The 21,006-nt window shown below is 41.4% G+C and overlaps 1 protein-coding gene across 5 annotated transcripts in view; it reads left to right on the top strand.

Annotated features, from left to right (window-relative positions):
* The window catches only part of MLXIP (MLX interacting protein), a 47,584-nt gene extending 33,442 nt beyond the window's left edge, over positions 1-14,142 (top strand). For 2 of the 5 annotated variants that reach the window (XM_069871218.1, XM_069871217.1), the window contains 6 exons: positions 331-455; positions 2,426-2,524; positions 4,332-4,459; positions 5,499-5,622; positions 7,938-8,067; positions 8,765-14,142. In XM_069871218.1, the coding sequence (XP_069727319.1) occupies positions 331-455; positions 2,426-2,524; positions 4,332-4,459; positions 5,499-5,622; positions 7,938-8,067; positions 8,765-8,886 (728 nt within the window). In that variant the 3' untranslated portion in view covers positions 8,887-14,142. Of the gene's footprint in view, positions 1-330; positions 456-840; positions 989-2,425; positions 2,525-4,331; positions 4,460-5,498; positions 5,623-7,937; positions 8,068-8,764 lie in introns of those variants that run through there. The other 3 variants (XR_011338671.1, XR_011338670.1, XR_011338669.1) reach the window with 3 other exon arrangements.
* Positions 14,143-21,006: the final 6,864 nt, after the last annotated feature.

Raw genomic sequence — 21,006 nt, 5'->3', positions numbered from 1 at the left:
CTTTATGTCCCAGGCCATTAGAACCTCCAACAGGGGAATCCAGCAGGATGATGGAATTGCAGCCTACGTGTTCGACATGCCTCTGATGAAATGTGCGTGTGTGTGAAAGGCGTATTACCTATCTCTGTTTGGAATGTGGTAGCTGTGTGCCTTGATGTACTAAGCTTTCCCAGCCTTCTTGATATTTTCTAGCATGTGGTTGCTTCATCAATGCGTATGACTTGATTGCTTACTGCAGTTCAGTTGAATTCTGAATAGAAACTTCTCAGCAGTTGCATTTGCTACAGAAAGTTGTTTGTTAATGTGACTTTTCTTTCTCCCTTTATGAAGGCAGAGACTGTCAGAATTCAGGCCAAGCTTCCCCCTGCACCTCTGAGCAGAGCCCCAGTCCGCAGTCTCCCCAGAACAGCTGCTCAGGAAAACCTGCCACTGATCTTAATATGGCTGCAATTAAGGTGTGTGTCCTTTCCTTTAAAGTGCTTTTCTTCTTTGCCTTGTAGCTACTTTTCTGCCCTGATGTCCGAGCATGGACTAGAGATTAAGTTGTGCTTCAGGAACAGTGAGTGGGCTGTTTGTGGCTTAGACGTCAGTTGCGCTGCATCTGTGCTGCTCTCTTCAGTTTAAGATGTCAGATTTTAATAATCTGCTCTGGTCTTGAGGGATGCGTCACCAGAAGGGCCAGGCTTAAACACACCTCTGCAGGTCCTTATGGTCATGACAGCAGTTCCTGCTGCGGCTCACAGGAGTGTTATGACAGGTCTCAGTTTATTTGGTCAAAGGTTTTAGGCTTAGTTTTTCTAAACCGTGGCTTTTTGCCATTGTTCTGTTGGGGCTCTTCAGGTCCACAGGGCTCTGGCCATCGCTGGAGGGGGAGTTCTTGACCTGCTGAATTACTTACATGTGTCCAGTGATGCAATGCTGCTCCACAGAGAAGCAGCTCCGCAGACTCTACAAGTTACATCTGTAAAACACTTCAAGAATTATTGGGGTAAGAACTCGGCGGTCTAGAGGTAGCATCTGAAATCTGACTGTACTTCATACACAAGGGGACCTTGTCAGAACACTTTCTGTGATGGCATGAAAAACTTACCACAAAAAGCAACCAATGCAGGATAATTGGCTGGCACCCTCTCATTCATTCTGTCATGAAAGGGAGTGTTACTCACCATTTTGCAAGTGCCAACCCCTATTTTGGCTTCTGTGTCTTTATATACCCTATGAGTTAGTACTTGATTGCTTCCAGGGCAGAAAGGTAAGTTTAAACGCTTGCAGCCTGTGATTGCACGCGATTCTAGTTGTGTTGCAGAAGAGCATCAGAACTGACTCTTGCTGAGCATACTGCAAGTTACTCATAAAAGTTTTTACAGTTATTTGCATGGCATAACTGCTCACAATCAGTAGTAGCTGCCTGTTCTTGCTGCTGGAGAGCAAGTTAACAAATTATTCACGAATTATTAGGACTGGCCGGTGGTGGGGAAGTGGCCACTAGGTGGAGGAGTGTTCTTGAAAGCAAGGAAGCTGCAACGAGATGGGCTTTATAGCCATTAAAACTCTCCTGCTTTGACGGGAATCGTTTTGGGTGTGTAGTGTCAGTAAATCTTGTAAGACGAGAGAGAAGCAGTGATGTTTGCCGCGCCCTAGATGTATATTCTTTTTCTCCTCCGCATTGCTAGTTAGATTAAATTGTGGTGTAGCAGTTTATTCAGTTTGACAAAGCATAGGGGGCGCTGGAAATCTCAGTTCTGCTCTTGAACCTGCATTTTCTGTGGTTTTGGGCAGCCACTTCACTGCTTTATTACATTGTTTTCCTCCCTTACCAAATGGGGTGATGGTGAGCTGCGGCTGGAGAAACTAGCTCTGCTGAGAATGCATTCACAAAGTGCAAACTCCTTACTTTCTTCCAAGAATTTTGGTGGAAACAGCTTCTAAGTTTTTAACGCTATGAATGAAAATGCTAATTCCTGCAAAGCCTTTGTCCTCAGGGTAGGCCAGAGCTGTGGATTCTGTTTTCTTTATCTTTGTTACTGCCTGTTTAGTTTACATCGGTAGGAATTATGTATGTATTACAAATAAGTGATATAGACTGTTTCAAACTTGGAGGCTTCAGCAAGAGTCTAACCAATTTTATGCATCAAAAATTGGAATTTAATTTCAGAAAAAGGAAATTACCTGACAATCTTAGATAGGAATTTTTACTTAAGAAAGAAAACCTGCAAGGTTTGGAATTTAATTTAATACACCAAGTGCTTCTTTTTGATTACCTAAATCATTGCTTGCAAATTTATAGTCCCTTGCCTTTGACTGAGAAGACTATGAATGCCACAGTTCAACAAAAATGACACAGTGATTTTGTATAGCTGAAATAGTCACAGCAATAAAACGCTAAAGGAGAACAGCATAGACTGAGCTAATTTTGTTTATGCAGAATCGACAAATGAGGCATATATCAGAACAAAAACGAAGGTTTAATATCAAGATTGGTTTCAGTACTCTGAACAGCTTGGTTCCAGCCAACTCCAAGTCGGTAAGTAACTCGGTGACGCTAACAGTTTAATATGGAATATAATAAAGAGCCATTCTAAAAGCACTTGTTAGTAAATTTAATCTCTTCACTGTTGACTGCGAATGCCGGTCAGTCAGTGAGGATGCTTGAACTGATGGACTTAGAAGGGGAACGATGGTAGATTCATGGCTTAAAGTCAAAGGAGCATGTGAAAGTGCTTCATCTTTTAGATGTTCTTTTGACGCAGCTTCAAATGTTGAATGATTCTTGTCTGATGAGGTGCTGCAGCTTTAAAGATAACAGGGAAAGGAGGAAAAACTGACATGTGGGCTTTTTATACCCGTTCTAGATGGTTTCTGTTCCCTATAGCTGGACTTAAAGCTATGGTCCAGCCAGTATTGTAAGCTTATTCTGATTGAATTGGGAGTCCCCAGAAGCCAGGTAGATGCTGTTGGTGTGAAGTTGGGTCTGGCTTAATGTATCTTGACATTTGGCCTGAAGTTTTGTACCCACCTTTGAGCACAGCTTGTTCACTTAAGCTTCATGCCATGCTAACCACAGCTGTGCTGTGTTCAGTCAGCTGACAGCACGGCAAAGCAAACCTGTGCACCTGCAGATACTGTTGAAACATGTCAGTGAGCCAAAGGAAGAAAAAAAATGTCCAGTGAAATCCCAAAAACTTCCTACACTAGTGAGATCTCTCCCTGCCAGGAGGAGTTAGGAGCCTGGCCAGTTCAGATGATGTTGAAAATCCCTCTAGGTCTCTTTATATCTGGTATTCATAGAATCATAGGATCATAGAATAATTTGGGTTGGAGGGGACCTTAAAGATCATCTAGTTCCAGCCTCCCCCACCCCGTGATGGGCAGCTGCCTTTAAGAATTTGGCCCTGTGTCCACAGCCTTGCAAATATTCTCAGGGCTTTTTTTCTTCCCCTGTCACCTGTCCGTTGTGCATAGATTTACAGAGAAAAATCCCCAGCTGACTTCTCTTTGTCAATGTCTTTGTCGGAATTACACTAGTTGACTTAGTTAACTAAACTGAATTCAGAACAATCGAAACACACTTGCCTGAGCAACAAAATTCGGATGTTCTTTAACTACCTGTACCTTTTGAAACGTGGGAAAGATGAAAGCTGAGTGTGTAGCATGTTGGTTTGTTCACATAATTTTGATGATTTTATACATTTAGGCCATAAATTGCCAAAATCTCGTTCCTGTTTGGAAGGTAACCAGTTTTGAAAAGTCAGCTTTAGTAAAATGTCTGATTATTTTATTTCTAAAGTACAGATATTTCATTCATTCCTCAAAACTGAAGACTATCTGTGACATTCTCTGTCCCCTTTGGTGATGGCTAAACTGTGTTAACCTTCTGTTTAATAACTTCAGGTTTCTCAAACTAAATAATCTATATTGTCAACTTCAAACAATGCTTCTAATAGCGCTATTAATCTGCACTATAAATCTTTCAGCAGACGCAGCACAACCTTTAGTACTTAAATAAGAATTGTAAATGTTTTTAAGAGGATAGGTAATGAAATAAAACATTCTAATTATTAAAATACTTTTTTCAACCAAGTAGCAAAAATGTAATTTGTGGAAGAAAGAAACCACTGCAACCACATTTCTCTGTACAGTGTGCAGACAGGAGTTGGAGAAATGAAGTCTAGTATTACCTAAGCATTTTGATCTGCCTAGCTATGCATTTTTGCACGTGTGGAGGAAACTTTAGAGAAGGTGCTGAAGTGTTTTTCTAGCTGTTGCAGCAGGTTAGGGGCAAACTATTCATCTGTTCCAGCAAGTGAGCTTTATGTTTGTGTTTGGTCTAGATCAGCCATGTAATCACGCTCCAGAAAACAGTAGAATATATCGCTAAACTACAGCAGGAAAGAACACAGATGCAAGAGGAAACCAGGCGCCTTCGGGAAGAAATCGAGGAGCTAAACGCTGCCATCATGTGAGATTTGGGGAGATTTCTATACTGAAGCAGAGCAGCTTTAACGTTGCTTTGGCTAACAACAGGGGATGTTTGCCTCAGGTGTCGTGCCAAACAACACATGGGTATTGAACAGAGGTAGAGTTGCTACCAACTTCCAAACAAAAAGTAGGCCTGCTGTGGGATGGGCATTGGTAGCAAACCATGTGGATTTTCAGCAAGCTCTGAGCATGAATGCACAGCAGTGGCAGCATCAGAAAAGATGCGTCCGGTCAGTTAGAATAATTCTGAGAAGCAGCCAGTGATGATGGTTCTTTAAAGCTAGGCTCACTGGGTGGTGAAACACTCTTCATGATGGCTTTGCTGCAGTTTTCTTTCCAAATGCAGTCAATTTGAATAGGAAAGTATGGTTGAGTATGTAAGATGCAGGACTTGGAATCAAGGAACTTGCCACTGGCCTAGCATAACTCTGATAAGTCACTTCACCTGCCTGGTGCCTTTGTTTCCTCTGTGGGTTTACAATAGTTATGTACTATTGCAACCCATGTGGAGAACCCCAGTGGTTTTTCTTCCATCCACGGTGTTAGGCTTAGGCATTATGTTAGACTTAACAACAAATCTTTTCTTTTAAAAATAAGATGATGTCTGTTTGGTTTTATTTTAAATTGATCTGTTTCTTAAGAATCTTTGTAACATTTTCCTCTGTAACATTGCTCAGGAGTAACTCTAATTTTTTTCCTTGACTCCTCATGTAATTTTTTCTAATTGGTTGCCAAAACTACTTTGTTCTCTGTTACACTTTGTTTTCAGTTTTGTTGCTTGCAATAAGAACTGTGTAGCAGCTTGGGAAATCACTTTGGTGTGTGAATATAGCCAAAAATGATTGGCAAACAATATGTATTCCTGGCTTTAACAGTTAAATTCTGGGGTGGGTCGTGCACCGGGAAGCCACCTAAGTCAAGCATATCGAGTCAGGCGTCTTCTTTTGCTGTAATTAAGTCTAGAAGAGAACTGTGTCCTTTCTGGTGGGGATTCTGGCCTCAAAACATCTTATTTTCAGTTCTTGTCAACAGCAGCTCCCTGCAACTGGGGTTCCTGTAACACGGCAAAGATGTGACCACATGAGGAAGATGTTTGCTGAGTATGTGAGAAGCAGGACCTTGCAGAACTGGAAATTTTGGATCGTATCCTTTTATATTAACCTGTTGAGCTTGAGGTTTGGTGCAAATATATTAAGAGCCAAGAACTCTGGGTTCTGATGCTGTGACATTAAGCCAAGGTATTTAAATAATGCGTGTCCTCAGTTTTAATTCACGTCTATATGTGGATATGAGTCCTGTTGTGAGGCAGAAATCTTCACCTTATGATACAGAAGGTAACTTGGAAGTAAAAGGCAAGGTTTTCTTGGTGGGCTCTTACATTACAAGGAGTGTTTAATGGACTGCTTCTGTAAGTGCAGCTCTTATGGTCTTTTGGAAAAGCTGAGCAGGTAATAAGAGATTTCAGGGAAAAAAAACATTACAAATTGTTACTGAAACTGTTGCAATGGCAGTTTTAAAAACCTGCGTGTTTCTCTTCTTTTTTTTCTTTTTCCTTTCCTCTTTATTTTTCTTTATTGAGCTTTTCTGTTTGTTTTTTGTTAAACAGTGAATCAACTCTGCTCCACTTTGCTGCCAGCTATTGTTACAAGCAAACAAATATGCAGGAGGTAGAAAGACAAATTGTGATTGAAATAGTTCCAAGTGGACTACAAAAATATAGGTCTTCAGTATAACAATGAAAATCTTTTTTTTTAAAGACAACCCCAGATATGTTTACTGATCAGGTAATGCGTTTATTTTTTGCTGCTCCAAGTTGTTAAATATCTCCAGAATTTGGAAGTGAGAGACTTCTAGAAAGTGGCAGAGGTTATCAAGGATCAGAATGTAATTTTGAGTAGCTGGGGTGTGTACGGCTTTGGAAAAGGCAAAGGCTTTTATATTTGGTGAAAGAGAAGTTTGATAGGCAAAGTAATGTTCCCAGACTTCTCCTTACAAGTCAGGATGTAAGTATTGTTTTAACAGCTGGATTAAATTCTTAACATGTGCTGACATATTTCAGAATGCCTTGCAGTAAAAGCTGGCAGTGTCCAGGGGTGAGTGCTAATAATAATAATAAAAAATCTCCTTTTCATGAAATGACTGTAGGAGAGAAGGGTAGTTTCATTACAAATATGAAAATACCATAGTTTCTGTTAATATGGGAGGGAAATGAGTAATGTGGTCTTGGGCTATTAGAGATAACCCAAGAATAGAATACTCTTGAATGTTACTCTATTTATAGAATAATACCCTGTAAAAGTTTTACGGGCATGCGAACCCCTTCAAGTATTCCAGCCAATTGTCAGCCCTGTCTTGCCGCAGTGAGAAACCACAGGGGGTTCATGACGATGCTGAGGGTGGTTTGGGCCACATTCTCACTTGCTGCTGACTGTAGTCAGAAAGTCCCATCTGAAGTAACATGGTAAAACCACCGATCCTGAGCCTTCTGGTGAGTTTTATCATCCAACCAGCTTCTGAAATAAATGTACCTGTAAGGTGGAATCTACTTAGTGAATTATCATGGCAATATTCTAGCCAGCTGGTTTGAGTTCAGATGTGATGACCGTTCCAGGAAGGCTCATCTTAAAGCCTGGGAGCTGAGGCTTGTAGTGGTGCTCTGTACATTTTAACATACTACAGGCTAAGAATCCTGTCTACCCCTTTTTTGCCAGGGTTATTGCCGACTCCAGGCCCATCCTTCCAAGCTGTCATGGTAGAAAGCCAAAGGAAAAGCCTGACAGTCCTCTGCTTGCCGCTGTTCTGGTCCACGTAGATGCATATCAGCAAATCTGGTGCTTGGTGTGGGAATCCTTGCCCACACCGTTGATCATCTCTTAGAATATGCTTATGTACTTTGAGGTCTTAGTTTAGCTGCAGTGGCAGAGAACTTGAGTGTTTGCTGAGAAATCTACTGAGAAATTGGTTGAATCCTTGCGCTGTTAGCTTGTGCTGGACTCACTGTTGCGAGGCAGGACTTATCCAGGTACCCCACCTTGTGTCTGTGTTGCGCCATGGTAAGTGATGTGGCTACACTAAAGGTTCTGTATCCGTTTGCAGTGGAAGCAACTGTGTTATATGAAAAAGATGGCAATGAAGAAATTAAATGAACTGCACATATGTAGAAGTTTCAGATACTCATGCACTTGGAAGTGTCAGAGTGTACAGTTGGTTTGTAGGAGGTTGGGTGAATTGTAGAGGAACTTTGCAAAAAGTACTGAGTGTCACTAGGAGCTGAGATTCCATTTTTATCCTTTGTTTTAGTGTTAATGTTTCAAAAACTATTTTTTGAAATATTGCAGTCCCTCTGGTAGTCGAGGTCCGTTGAGAAGTCCGTTGTTTTCTTTGCAGACTGTAGCCTTTCCCATAAAATATTTTGAACTCCTTTTTTGTTGTCTCCCTTAACATTTGATGCTTTGCAGTTCAGCATTATTATTAAGCCGTTGTTTGAGTCCTTCAATGGGATGGTTTCCACAGCAAGCTTTAAGGATCTGAATCAAACCGCAATGGCCTGGTTCGATCAGCACTGTTCTCTTCCTGTTCTGAGGCCAAGTAAGTGAAGTTCTATCTGGCAGTTATTCCAGGTTATAGGGAGTGAGATCATACATTATACCATTTCTTGAAAGTCAGGGGATGACAAAGAAAGCATGTGATGCTGAATGTGATTTCCAGTTCCTTTTTATTATATCAGTGGAAAAATAAGAACGTCTTTTGACTGTGAAGATGCTTGGTCATGTGCTTAATGCTGAACAGAAAAAATACCTGAACTGCTGAATATAGATACCGGAATTGAAACAATCTCAAGCTGCATTTAAATTTCAAATGCTCCACCCTAGATGGGAGTACATTTGGCAGTGTGATTTATCTAGTTATGGAGGAAGTCTTCTGAGATTTGTATTCAGCTTTAAAATGACCTTCTGTTTGGGCATGTTTGCTTGATCCTTTCCTTCTTGCAACACAGCAAATATTTACATTTACAGTTGTAATTGCCAAGAGGTACTCTCTTTTGTAGAAGAAATAAGTGTTTTTATTAAAGTCCTGGGTCTCCATTCCTTGTTCCTTGGGCCATTTCCTGCAAATCTTTTGTTCATTGTTTTCACTCTGTGTGGATGTGTGTGTGTTTTGCAGAAGTATTTCCATAGTTCTGTCAAGTGTAACAGCCTTGCAGCACCCAGATACTATCCTGCGTGGGTCTGTTTGCAGTCAGACTAATGGCTTTTCTTGATTCTTTTCTGACTTTCTTTTATAGTGGTGCTGAACACCCTCCGGCATCTAAGTACAACCACCTCAATTCTGTCAGATCCATCGTGTCTGCCAGAACAAGCCACGGAGGCAGTTAGCAAGATGAACAAAACAGCTGGCGAAACGTAAAAACCAAAGACAATGAGTTGCTTACACAAGGGATGGAGAACCTGCCAGCCCAGCAGCCTGGCGAGTCTCCTTTCAGTTGGTGCACTTTAGAAAGAATTCTCTCCATCACCCGAGACGTTGTTCGGGGCACCTGGCTCTGCCTTCAGAATACGTGGAAGTATGATGTAACGTTGTCATAACGTTTTTATTCCTCTTCAGTGCTGTGCTGTGCTCCATTAAGTGAGAAAACACCAAGCTCAGGTAAATCTAGCAGGTCTGAGTCCTGCAGGCAGCAATATATCTCCATCAATGCAGCATGCATCTATATGCAACAAACGTATTTCTATGAAACAGCTTCAAGTACTAAGTTCTCTGAAGTGTAAATCTTGTACACCAAGCAATATTCTCTTAAAGGGGAAATATACTTTTGTTTTCATGAAACAAAATGTACTTTTTATTTTGTTTTCTGGTATTCAGTCCTATTTGTTTTACTTGAACAGTGAAAATTGTTAAACAGGATCATACTGAAAACCAAAGGAGAAGAAAATCTATCAACTCATGGCAAAAACACTCGAATTAAAATCTCAGGCTGTGTTTTATGTATTTTTATTTTGATGAGCATATCATTGCATATGATCAGTTTCAAGACATGCTTTATTTTCTAGCAAATAAAGTAACTTTTTTATTTTTTTTCCTGATACAGCCATTGCAAGGGAGTAGCAGGCTGAGCAGTAAGTGCAAGAAAACTGTTTTAGATTGCATAGGTTCTGCAATTAGGATAGATACATGGATTTCAAACCTATTTAGTGTATGAAGTGTTTTCTTACACACTGCAGAGTTCAGCTGCCTTCCTTATAAAATGTGTGCATATAAAACACATCCATGGATAACAGTAGTAGCACTTCAGAGACAAGAATTGAGTTTGTAATGTTAAGAAATTGGCTTTTTTGTTAACTCAGAAACTATATCAAACCACATGGACTTATAGTCAGTTCTTTGCTTCTTCATCTTTTTTGCTTATTCCTTTTGCCTTCTATCTGAGAAACCTGAAGGACTTTGCTAATTCGGCCTCTATGGGAAGGTTATGTTCAACACGAATTACAAAACATACAAAGCCCAAAAGACTGCATAAACCTTTTGTGTGACAGTCTCAGCCAGTCTGTGCTCTGCTGCAGGTAACCTCAGTCTTGTTACAGCAGTGATTGTCCATCCTGAGGCAGCACTGGGATATTCCTTCTGGCTGATTGCTAGTCCGGAGTGATCCTATGACCCTTGTAATTCCACTCACTTCTGAATTCTGATTCCTAAGAGCTATGCAATCTGCGGGTAATGTTTCTCTTCTACCTCCTCTGAGTAGTTTTCTTCCAGTTTCAGAAGCAGGCTGCCTGGAGGTGATTAGCAGGCTGTCGCAGTGCTAAAATGAGAAGCAGCTAAAACACTTTTCCTGCATATGTGGAATGGGGTCGGTGGGCTCTCCCGTTTGGGGGCCAAAGTTTATGAAGAAATAATAGGCCTGGGGAGTAGGACTAAGCACACGGAATATTTCTTTCTTCTCTGTCCTAAGGTTTTGCAGCTATTGACTTTCATTGCAGAGTTCGCTTATGTGTGTGAAGGACTGTAGCAAGAAGAAAGAGTGAAAGGTTAATCCTAGGGCCCCCTCCTTGAGCAAAGGTACTGTGAGCTGGGGGACTGCGGGGCGGGGAAGGGCCAAAGGGGAAGGCAAAATCATGCTTTTCCATAGCTCTCCAGACGAAGGAGGAGATACTTTTGGTTTGTCTTGGGGTTTTTTTTTTTGTTCTTGTTTTGTTTTTTAACAGTAGATCTGACACCTCATTTGAAGCTTGTGACACATATGAAAACCTGTGTCCCTGAGACAAAATCAACGACAATCCAAGTCTCAGCTAAGGAATAGTTTGTTGAACCAATGTATAAAGGTTGTCACAGTAAGTGAGGAGATTTTCTGGGTGGATCTGTATCTAAGTCTTTCGTACATACTGTTGTAATCAATGAAGCAATATTCTTTGGGAGGCATCTGGATAAAAAGTGTTGAATAAGCGTAAGTTCTTTTTAAAATCAGTGCTTTAAATCCTGTAGTTTTTATCATCAATTATGAACTTGATTCCAGTGCAGTCATTTAACCCTGTTAAGCTCGGGTGTCCCTCAAGTTATTTCTTTACTGGGCTATCTCCTTGAGATGCATAGATATCGACATGCATATTTGCATGTTAAAAATATGTATCCAGTTTTCTAGAAAGAAATTAGTAGGCAAATTATCCAAGAACAGACCCACTTGTGTTTTTGCTGTACTTTTCAGATGAACAGATTCCGTAATATCCTCTCCTGCAGCGTGGTCACCTGCTTGTCAGGCAATGATTGTGCTTGATTTTTACCATTACTACTATCGATGCCTTTAGAGTTATATCTTAACAAGCAAAGCGCACTGCAAGCTTACCTCAAAGCTTAGGGAAGTCATATAACTTGTAGGCTTAAATCCTAACATCTCAGATCTCACTGAATGGATTGGAAGCTGAAAAGGAGGGATCTTCTAGGAATAGGAGGGGGTAGTGTGACTGAAATGATAAAAACTTGGTCTACTAGCAGTTTTTATCTTGATGTGGATGGAAAAAACATGCATATTGCACAGTCAGCTAGTTATAATTGGAGGGAAAGTCCTTATTCTAATAACGTGAAACAAGAGAAACAAGCTCATGGAACTATTAAAAGACTGCAAATCTTAGCACAGTAAAGAGAAAGAAATTAAATCAGATTGCTTACTTAGGCAAGAGCGTACAAGAGAAGGAAGGAAAAGTGAAAAGATACTTTCCACGTAGTACAGTTACCAGAAATGATGTGGCTGCTCTTTGAAGCAGTGATTCAGTGGTTTTTTTTGTCACTGTTATTGCAAATCAGAATTCTTTTATCAGTCAACCTTGTGAGGTTTTGATTTCACTTCATTTGGAAACACAGGAGGAAAAAGCTCTATTATTTCTCACACCTGCACAGTACAAGTACTGAGAATTGGTATGAAAAGAGATTGACCACGTATGTATTCATTCTTGTATAGTTTTCCACTTTGGTTTATGTTTTAACTCCTTAGTCTGTCTTTCTTAACCACTGAGGAGTCTAAACACTGTATTTCTTTCAAAAGTTTGGTAACACTTTCTCTCCTAATTTAAGCACTCTGGTTTCCTCAGTGTCACCAAAGTATACTTAAATGAGCAAAACACCTAGTGCCTATACTCTACACAGAATTACAGGTGGTGCATGTCTGTCTTCAGTGAATTGGTGCTGAACTTTTAAAGAATCCCTGTATAGGTGGATACAAGTCATATTTGGTCAAATCCAACGTATTTCACCCTGTAAGGGGGTGGTTAGGTAAAATATGTATGGCCTATGATATACACAAAGTTAGAAGGAGGCTGTCTAGTGGCTCCTTCTGACCTTGAATTCTGTTGATCAGTACATTGTAGAAGGCCTCCACCCCAAATACGGGTTCTGGAGAACTTGTGCATTATTCGATATGGTTATTGGGCTTGTATGGTGCTTCATGTTAGCAGGAGTAATAAGTGGTGAAAGTCCAGGAGCAAACTAGAATTCAAGGAATTAATGAGTAGTAGGAACAGAGGCAAGTTCCTGCTTCGTCTTAATGGGCTGATCTTTGCACAAAACCAAAGGATTCGTAATTAATACCATTTGACCTGATTGGCATGTTCTTCCATGCTTTTCTAGACCCCTTGGGAAACCTCTTTGATGGGAGACTTACTAGAATGTTTCCATCTGTGCCTTAGATCATGGCATCCTGTGAGCATTTGATTTATCTTAGGTCACACATTCCTCCCCCAGAACAGCGCTGTGTGGGAAATTGTGAAGTGACAAACTGGGGCTTCCCTGGGTTGTAAGAGGATTTTATCTGTGTGGTGCATTACTGTGTCCCTTTGAAACTAAGGGTTGTTTAAAGTGGTGTGTGTGTGGAAAAAAATGAGTCTTTCCTGCTGACTTCACCATCCTCCCTTCCTATGCACACAGATGGAAACGCACAAACGTCCAAGCTGTCACAGCAGAAGTCTGACAGAAACCCAGTAAATATGCAGATGCTGAAATCTCTGAATCTGGGATGGCTTGAAAAGACTTAAGGGCTGTCAAATTGTGTTGGAAAACAACATCCCTCTATTTTGTATCTTCAGATCTTTTTACATTCCCTTGAGAGTGTGTGTATGTTTGTGTGGTAGAGGTGAGAAGGGCAGGTAAATCTTGTTTTGTTTGCTTTTAAAGCTTAAAACTCCTGAAGAGCAGTTCGAGAGCAGAAGAGGGAAGCTCGCTGCAGAAACACTCAGTAAGATGCTGCTTTTGTAGTATAAATTAGTTGAAAGCTATTTCACTTTCTTTATTTCTGGAGTGGATAATTCTTGCCTTGATGTTGCCAGTTAGAAGATGCTGCTGAAAACAATGGGTTGTTGTTATCTTGACCTTCTTCTTTCTTTTTTCGTTCCTTTCCATCCCTGTTGTGTGCAAAATCACCCAGAATCAAAGGCTGATGATGCCTGGTTTAGGTGCTTTATGGATTCATTTATATCAACTGTGGACAACTGTTGATGGCTTTTAGGAGGGGTTTTGGTTAGGTGAGACAACAGGAGTTTTCCAATTGCTTCTCCCCAGGTTATACATTTTACATTTCAGAGGTGATAATTTGGTTTGGTTTTTTTTTTTCTTTTATAGGGCACCGATGTTGTTCCCATATCAGTTAAGGCCTCAAGTTTCCTTTTGTTTCATTCTTGGTTGAATTTTATGCTCATTTTCTGTGTTAGAACAGAATTGGTAGTACTGAATTGTAGATTGGTCTGTAAAACTTGATTCAGTTGCATGGAAACGCATCTTGGGTGTGTAATAGAATGACTTTCTAGCTATTGGCTGAACTGCTTTTAGGTCTGAACCTTTCCAACATGAATAAGGTTTTGAATCAGAAGATATCAATGTTAGGAGCCAGCCTTCTAATTAAGAATACAATTAATTAATTGCTCTTTTTCTTCTAACCTTGTATTTAAATGTATTTAAGTGAATGGAGTTCATTCTTGTTAAAAAAAAGGCAAAAAAAAAAAAGCTTGGAGGTATGAGGACTTCAGGTTACGCTCTTGCTTTGCCTAGGCTTCCTGTTCTGTTGCATGACACAACTTCTGTTGTGCTGTTGATATGTAGCACTTTTCAGTAGGTCTGTTAAATTGTGCAATGCATTTTTTTATATTTACAACCAAAACAATAAAGGTTATTTTTTGGAAGAAACTGCTTGTAATGCTTTTATTTCCTAACTGCCTTTGGGAAATGGTAAGTGGAATTGTTCCTGGACCAGGACCAGCACCTGCTGCCCTTTTGGCAGCTCTGGAAGGTGACAAGGGCTCATTTTGCTTTTGGCAATGTTGAAGTAACTCCTTTGGGATCCATATGTTTGGCTTTCCTGTTTGCAAGGCTTATATCCTCTCAAGCTCCTGAAGTTTGGACTCACTTTAAGAAACTTGGTGCCTCTTGGCTGAAAGAATAAACTCACTCTGATGGGCTTACTTGGAGCCTAGAGTTGGTTTCCTTTTCTCATGCATTGGCCACCAGACTGTGTTTGCTCCGAGCTGGGTTGTTCTCTGTCTCACCAGAGTAAGCGTTAGCTGGATTATCAACTCCTGGAGCAGGTTAGAGACTGGGAATGAACAACTTGGCTAATGGGTCGTTGCCAGAAATCCAGATGTCTGCAGAGTACACATATTTCTTCACCCTAATAACCAGTGAGCCTGCCCTTTCACTGTTTGTGGAACGTAATTTCCAACTGTAATGACACTCTGATGTGTTCCTAAAGTGATCAGACCCTTATTGTTGTTAATTATATTAAGCATAACAGTGAGAGAAAGCTCTTTTGACGAAAGTAGGCAACCATCTATGTATTTCTGCACCTACTTTTAATAGGTGAGTAATTCAAAGGCAGCCCTGGTCTTTCTCCAAGACAGGTAAAACTCTTAAGCTTTTAGGGCCAGCACTAATGCTTTAAGCCCTGAGGGGTTTTATTTTCTTGCAGGCTTGGGCCTGGGGCTCTTGACTGACGTACTGCTTGGACAGCACTGAGATTGGGTAACACGGTATTTCCATGAATTGATGTCAGTGTTAGATGTTGAGCCAATTAAGTCCATTTAAAAATTAAATAAGTAACACTTCATCTTTGCCTTTAATGACTAATTTTTGTTTTTTTCTGGTAGGACGCTTCGACACTCTCTGCTTCAGTTGTCGCCTCATTGCTATGCTGGATTTTGTTGCCCAGTGGAAGCCACTTTGGGTGACTGAGACTCTAGTTAAAGCGAAAGGTAATAGATGAGTGAAGAGAGGGATTTTATTTTCAAGTCATTGCACAAGATTAATCTTGCAAGATTAATGCTTACGCGAACTTTTGATGAGTCAGGCCTGCGGTTCCAGCAAAAGGTAGAGCTGTTTTCAAACTCTATTTGCATTTAATTTTTTAAATACCTGTGGCTTGATCTCACATAAAGCATTTTGACAGAGGAAGGCAGTGAATAACAGTGCTATTTAAACAGCAATAAACCAACGCTTCAGCCTAACTTCACCCTCAGCCAAGCATTACCAGTGCCAGTGTTACTGCAATGATGCTATCTCACCTCTCTGGGAGGAAGCTGAGGCTGAAGAGTGCTGTTTCTCTGCCACTGATTGTGTGGTGATTTCAGTGAGGCTGCTGTAACTGTAGCTGATGTGCCAAAAGGCGGTTATTGCCATGACTTATTTTTGTGGCTGATTCTGCTGATCCCTGAACGCTGCCAGAAATGGACCGATGTTTGCTCCATGGAAGTTATGCCAAATGAAATCACTGCTGTAAGGGAATTGGCACCTTGGTGGGCAGCCAGCTCGGTTCTCTCTTTATATGTAAAAGTATGGAAAACAATGCTTACACAGAGGTTTAATTATTTTTCTTTAGTTTTAACCTGTATTTACTCTTAGGACTTATGCTCTGCCTATTCCCATCCCTGAGGACTTTCTCCTCCTGAGAGTGCTCATCACCAGGAGGTGGGCAGACAATGAATAGTTCAAAGTCAGGGAAATTCCTGTTGTGCAAACACAGAAGAGTCTCTATTGTCATCCAGAGAGATGTTTAACATGTTCCTACCTCGGAAGGTGTGTGTTTCACAAACCCCAATGCAAATGGAAAAGAAACCTCCAAAGATCAAACTTATGTCCCCAAGTCCTGCTGCTGCCTGCTCTTTTGGTACTCCTTACAAAGCCGATTTGTGACTCCTCCATCTCAACGGTTCATTGTTTGAAAGCCAAAAGCTTCATTTTCAGTCAGGATAACTGGGTAAGCGATGGCCAAGAAAGCTTTCCTAGTGACCATCTCGTTGTCACAGCAGATATGATCAGCATGTAGTGCAAGTGTATCTCCTAATTTCCAGCCTGAGGAAATCCTCCAGGGCTGAGGAGCATTTATCTGAGCCCTGATGATCCTGCACCAGGAAAACTACAGATCTGCAGATGTTCATGCACTGTTTTGTCTGGGGCTGGCAGCCTTCTCCTTTTGGGAGCAACTTGTCTGAGCCTTTCTCTCTGGGAATGCTCAAGTGATCTTCTGAGAATCTCTTTGATTCTCAAGCTCTATCTGAGCCTTTGAGCACGGGCAGCAGAGGTCCCGAGAATCTCTTGCAAAGGAGGCTATACCACCACCTCTGCATTAGGGCTGGTGTTGGTTCTTACATCTTCCCTTGACTGCAGTCCAAGCTCAGTCATCCAACATGTGACTCAACCTCTTTAATGTCCCTCCCTTTTCTGAAGCTGCCCCGTTCTCTCAAAGAAGTGGGAAAAGCTGTTGAAAGAAGCCTCTACATCTGCCTGAGGTTTGCAGGGAACCGACTGCGTTGGGATAAGTGAAAGGATGGTATGTGAGCAGCCACACATTCACAGGCTGCCTGGAGAACCTAAATGAGCTCTGTCTGACAACAGCAGTTGCTCTTTGCTGTATGAGCTTGGAGAAATAAGCATAATGCAGATGTCAGACATGCTTTAGTGAGACACACATGTCACTTTGTGCCTCAAGACTATGTGCAGTTACTCTTTGTCTGCCTTGCCTAGGCGTGCACTTAGGCTCTTGTTCTGACTCCTCAGAGAGGTGCTGGCCATCGCTTCCTGACCTCAGCCCTTTGAAGTTTGTTGTTCTCGTATCAGCCAACCAACCTCTCTGTCCTGCTGCATCCCAAACGCTTGTGGCAAGGCGCCCTTCTCTTTCAAGCGCTTGTGAGGAGACCGGGCAGCTTGCCGCAGTTTTGCATAAACTTGTGTCTCCCTACTTCAAGTGTGCGTTCCATGTGTGTGAGCTCAGACTCTCGAGGTGAGCTGAGTCTGCAGGGCTGGTAGTTCAGCTCTGTGCCCCGATGGAGAGAGAACAACTCTCTCCTTTTTCAGATTGCTCTTCCTGTGATATCAATTGGGCCGCACCATCTGACTCACTTTAAGAGCTTGTTTGAACTTCTGAAGAAATCGGTTTCCCTTTCCAAGGAAAATACTTTCATTTAGATACATATGTATTCAGAAGGTGAAAGAAAAGATGTGCAAGAAGAGGAAACTTCGGGGAGCATCCCTGTATAATCCTCTGGTTCAGCAAGGTTCACGTGGTTTGTGACAACCATGCAAAATGGTGATGTCTAAGCCCTCAGGATGTAAATGTGTTCCTGCTTGTATTGGTTTGCTGACCCCACCTGATAAGGTCAGCAGATGTTCCTTCTGCCTTGGGGGTAAGCACATCCCCGGTTGATCATTTCCATCCACTCTTCTTTCTCCAGTAAAAATTAAGGATCTGAGACTGGAGTTGCACCTTCTGGACAGTTTCTGCTCTGTTACCAGCTCCAGGAGCGATAATTGGCTCAGCCACATTTCAGTGCAGTTGTTATGTCTGCGCTAATCCAAGATGATTCCAGCAGAGCTGGTGCTGGCTGTGGGCCATGAAAACTTGTAAATCTAAACCAGACTCTGAAGCTGAGTTGCAGAAGCCGCAATAATTTAGCCTTCGGAAGCAGGGGCTGTTTAGAAAACAGTTTACCCACTGGGGCATCCAATCGAGAAACCAGTTAGGAGGTTAGGAAACCAAACTGCTCGATGTCTATGAATGAAAATGGATGGGAAAGGACAATATGTGCTGTTTCTAACATAACGTAAGGACCAGAAACAACTTGTTTGATTTGCTGCTTAATAAAATACTAGGTTTTCAGTGCAAGAAATACTGTAAAAAAAGAGTTGTATAGTAAAAGAGAATCTAGCAAAATTAGTTTTATTTAATCTCATTTTAATTAAATTCCAGGTTTTATCCAAATATAATGGCAGAAAATTAGTAAAACCATTTGCATAACCTTTCAGTATTAATATATAAAAGTTAAAAATCTGAATAAATATATATAAACTATATAATCCCTTAAATAAATCTATAAAAATAGATGTATTATATAAACTCATAAATACAATTCACTAGCGGAGAAATACAAAATCATTCTACTGACAAGCAACTTCTGAGAAATATTTGCAAGATATAAATACCACGTCAATTCATCCTTTTTCCATACTGTTGCAAATGAAACCATATAAATAGTTTATAATAAATACAATCAATAACTTAAGACATTCATCCTTTAAATATTAAGTTAAAACAGATTATATAGTTATAGTATGTAGCAAGTACGTTACCAATGTTGTTCCTGGCATCAAACTTACAACACAACTACTGAGAGCTCACATTTAGCCAAGTTTGTAGTATCTTAAAGTTATTTTTTCATCCTGGCCTATTACATTTCTGCTTACAAGTTCATTTTTGTTGTATTTTGCATAAGTTGTTCGTATTTCTGCAGAGCCTGCCAGATGAACATCTTCTTCTTTGCTGTTTTCATCTCCTGGACCTGACGATCCATCTGCGCAAGGTCCTTGTTCTGGCAGGTATAAAGCGCCGCTCGTTCATTCAGCGTGGCTTGTAGCTGACTGATATTTTCATCGAAAAACTGATCTAAATTCGTACCACAGATTAATTCGACATCACTTTTCAGGTTTCGCAGAAGGTTGTAAAAAATGTGGAAAAAGCAGCAATCTGCATCGAAAACTGGGCATTCGGGTATTTCCTTCACCAAGTTTTCGACCTGGGAGTGAGCAGTTAGCCAGCTTTCAGTTCTGGGTGTGATAGGGCTACAGGCGTTCTGTAGGGGAGGAAAAGGAGAGAGGAATTGTTAATCTTTTGGTTTATGTCTTTTCTCGTGGTTGCGTTGTATTTGACTCGTTGGGCACATACCGTCCTGTCTGCGTGTGCTTGGGGTTTCTGTTACTGTTAAATAGCTGTCTTGACACCTTTGCTCCTTTTGTGAAGCGGGCACCACACGCTGTGGCTACGATGCTGCAGCACTTTCTGTCTTAATACCCACCCTGGGCTTTGTTCTCATCTTTTTGAAGTCTCTTTTTTTCTTTCGTTGCCATATGGGCAAAGTTTACTGACACGAGAGATTTGCTTTGGCCTGAGCTTGTTTTCCTCTCTTTCAGCAGAGATGGTTTTGATTTCAATAACGAATTCAGGGGAAATGTTTATGTTGATTTCTATCAACTTACTCTTGGGAATGAGTTCCCAGGAACTGAAATGTGTCTGCAGCATTGCTGCTTGGCTTCTTTTTGCCATCTCCAAGGAAAGGATAGGGAGCAGGATTTCCAGCAGGAGTGCTCTTGACAGCTCTAGGACTAGGATCAGACCAAAGAGCCAGGTGATTGTCTCCATCTTTCCAGTGATCTAACTAGTTTCAACCCAAACGATGCCTGCTTCAAGCCTAGAGGGACTCAGGAGACCAAGAAGGAGCAACGCCTGTAGTCTGGAAGGTCACAGCTAGTGGTTTGCTGAGGTGAAGTTGCCCTAGCTTTCCCCAGCTGTCCTAGCCTTTGCTCCAGCTCTGCCCTAAAATAACACAGTGTAAATGCTTCTCGTCTTATACGGAATACAGAAAAGCGAACAATTTAGGTTTTAAACCAAATATTTCTTTTCTGCTGGTCTTTCTAGCGTCTTATACTAATTCAAGCAATTTCTCCATGGACATAGGCACAGCAAATGCCAAGTAGCACACTTACGTAGTTTTCAAACAAGGTAGATGCGTGGCTTGCAATCACCGATGCTAAGGGCTTTATTCTGGTAGTAAAACGCTTCTGCCTCTGTTCTGGAGTACTTCTGCTTTCTTCTGTGGTGGCTGTTGGTGCCAGGGAGCCCAATGACACCAGTGAACAGAAGAGGAAGAGTGCAAACCTGTTCATTTCTGCATTGAAATGAAAAGGGGAAAGAAAAAAAGAAAGAATAGAATGAATGATCTCAAGCCTCTACATCATTTTTGCAAAGCTTCCTGGCTTTGTACAGTATGCCCAATTTCTAAAGCATTAAGTGGCTGAGCTGGTGACAAACATCAACCAGTGCAGCCTTGCAGTGCGTAGCGAGGTTAAAAGTTGCACCCACCTGCTCGGTTCCTCATGGGGGGCTTGGAGAGCAGCAGACTTGGCCGAGAGCTGGCTGGATGTTGGTGTTCAAGCTGCTTGTTGCCTGCAGTGCTGGAGAGGTGGACAGCCAAGCTGCATTTAAGTACCATGGGGTTTTGCGTCACAGGCTCCTCCATGGTTTTTTTGGTTTTTTTTTTTTTGTTGGTGATAGTTTGGGTTTTTTCTTTATTGAAAGATTATATCAGAAGTTGATTCAAATGTGTCTTCGCTGATTGTGATCTAGATGCAGTTTCGGACTGACACAGATGGGGTCCCGTATCATCTATGTGACTAGGAGAACAGGACGCTTGGACATCCCATCTAAATTCTTGGGGTCTCCAAAATGTAGGATTTAGAACTTGAACTCTTTTTTCTAAAAGAAAATACCTGTGTTCAGAGCATGTAAGCGCATCATTGGTGCCCAAAATCAGCAGCCTTCTCCTGCAGGGTCAGTGTGAGAGTGGGCAAACGCTGGCAGTGAAAAAGCCGTGTGAGGAGCTTACGTACAAGGCAGGTCAGGCCCCCAGTGGAACGTATCTGTCCTTTTGCTGGACATTTGTAAGACCCTCTCCCTGAGGTGTGACCCCTTCACGTAACCCAGCAGAGGATGTCCAGAATCCTACCTCC

This window comes from Phaenicophaeus curvirostris, chromosome 17 (assembly GCF_032191515.1).
Source record: "Phaenicophaeus curvirostris isolate KB17595 chromosome 17, BPBGC_Pcur_1.0, whole genome shotgun sequence".
NCBI lineage: Eukaryota > Metazoa > Chordata > Aves > Cuculiformes > Cuculidae > Phaenicophaeus > Phaenicophaeus curvirostris.
The sequence above is the reverse complement of the archived record's forward strand: the minus strand, read 5'-3'. Positions and strand labels throughout refer to the sequence as shown.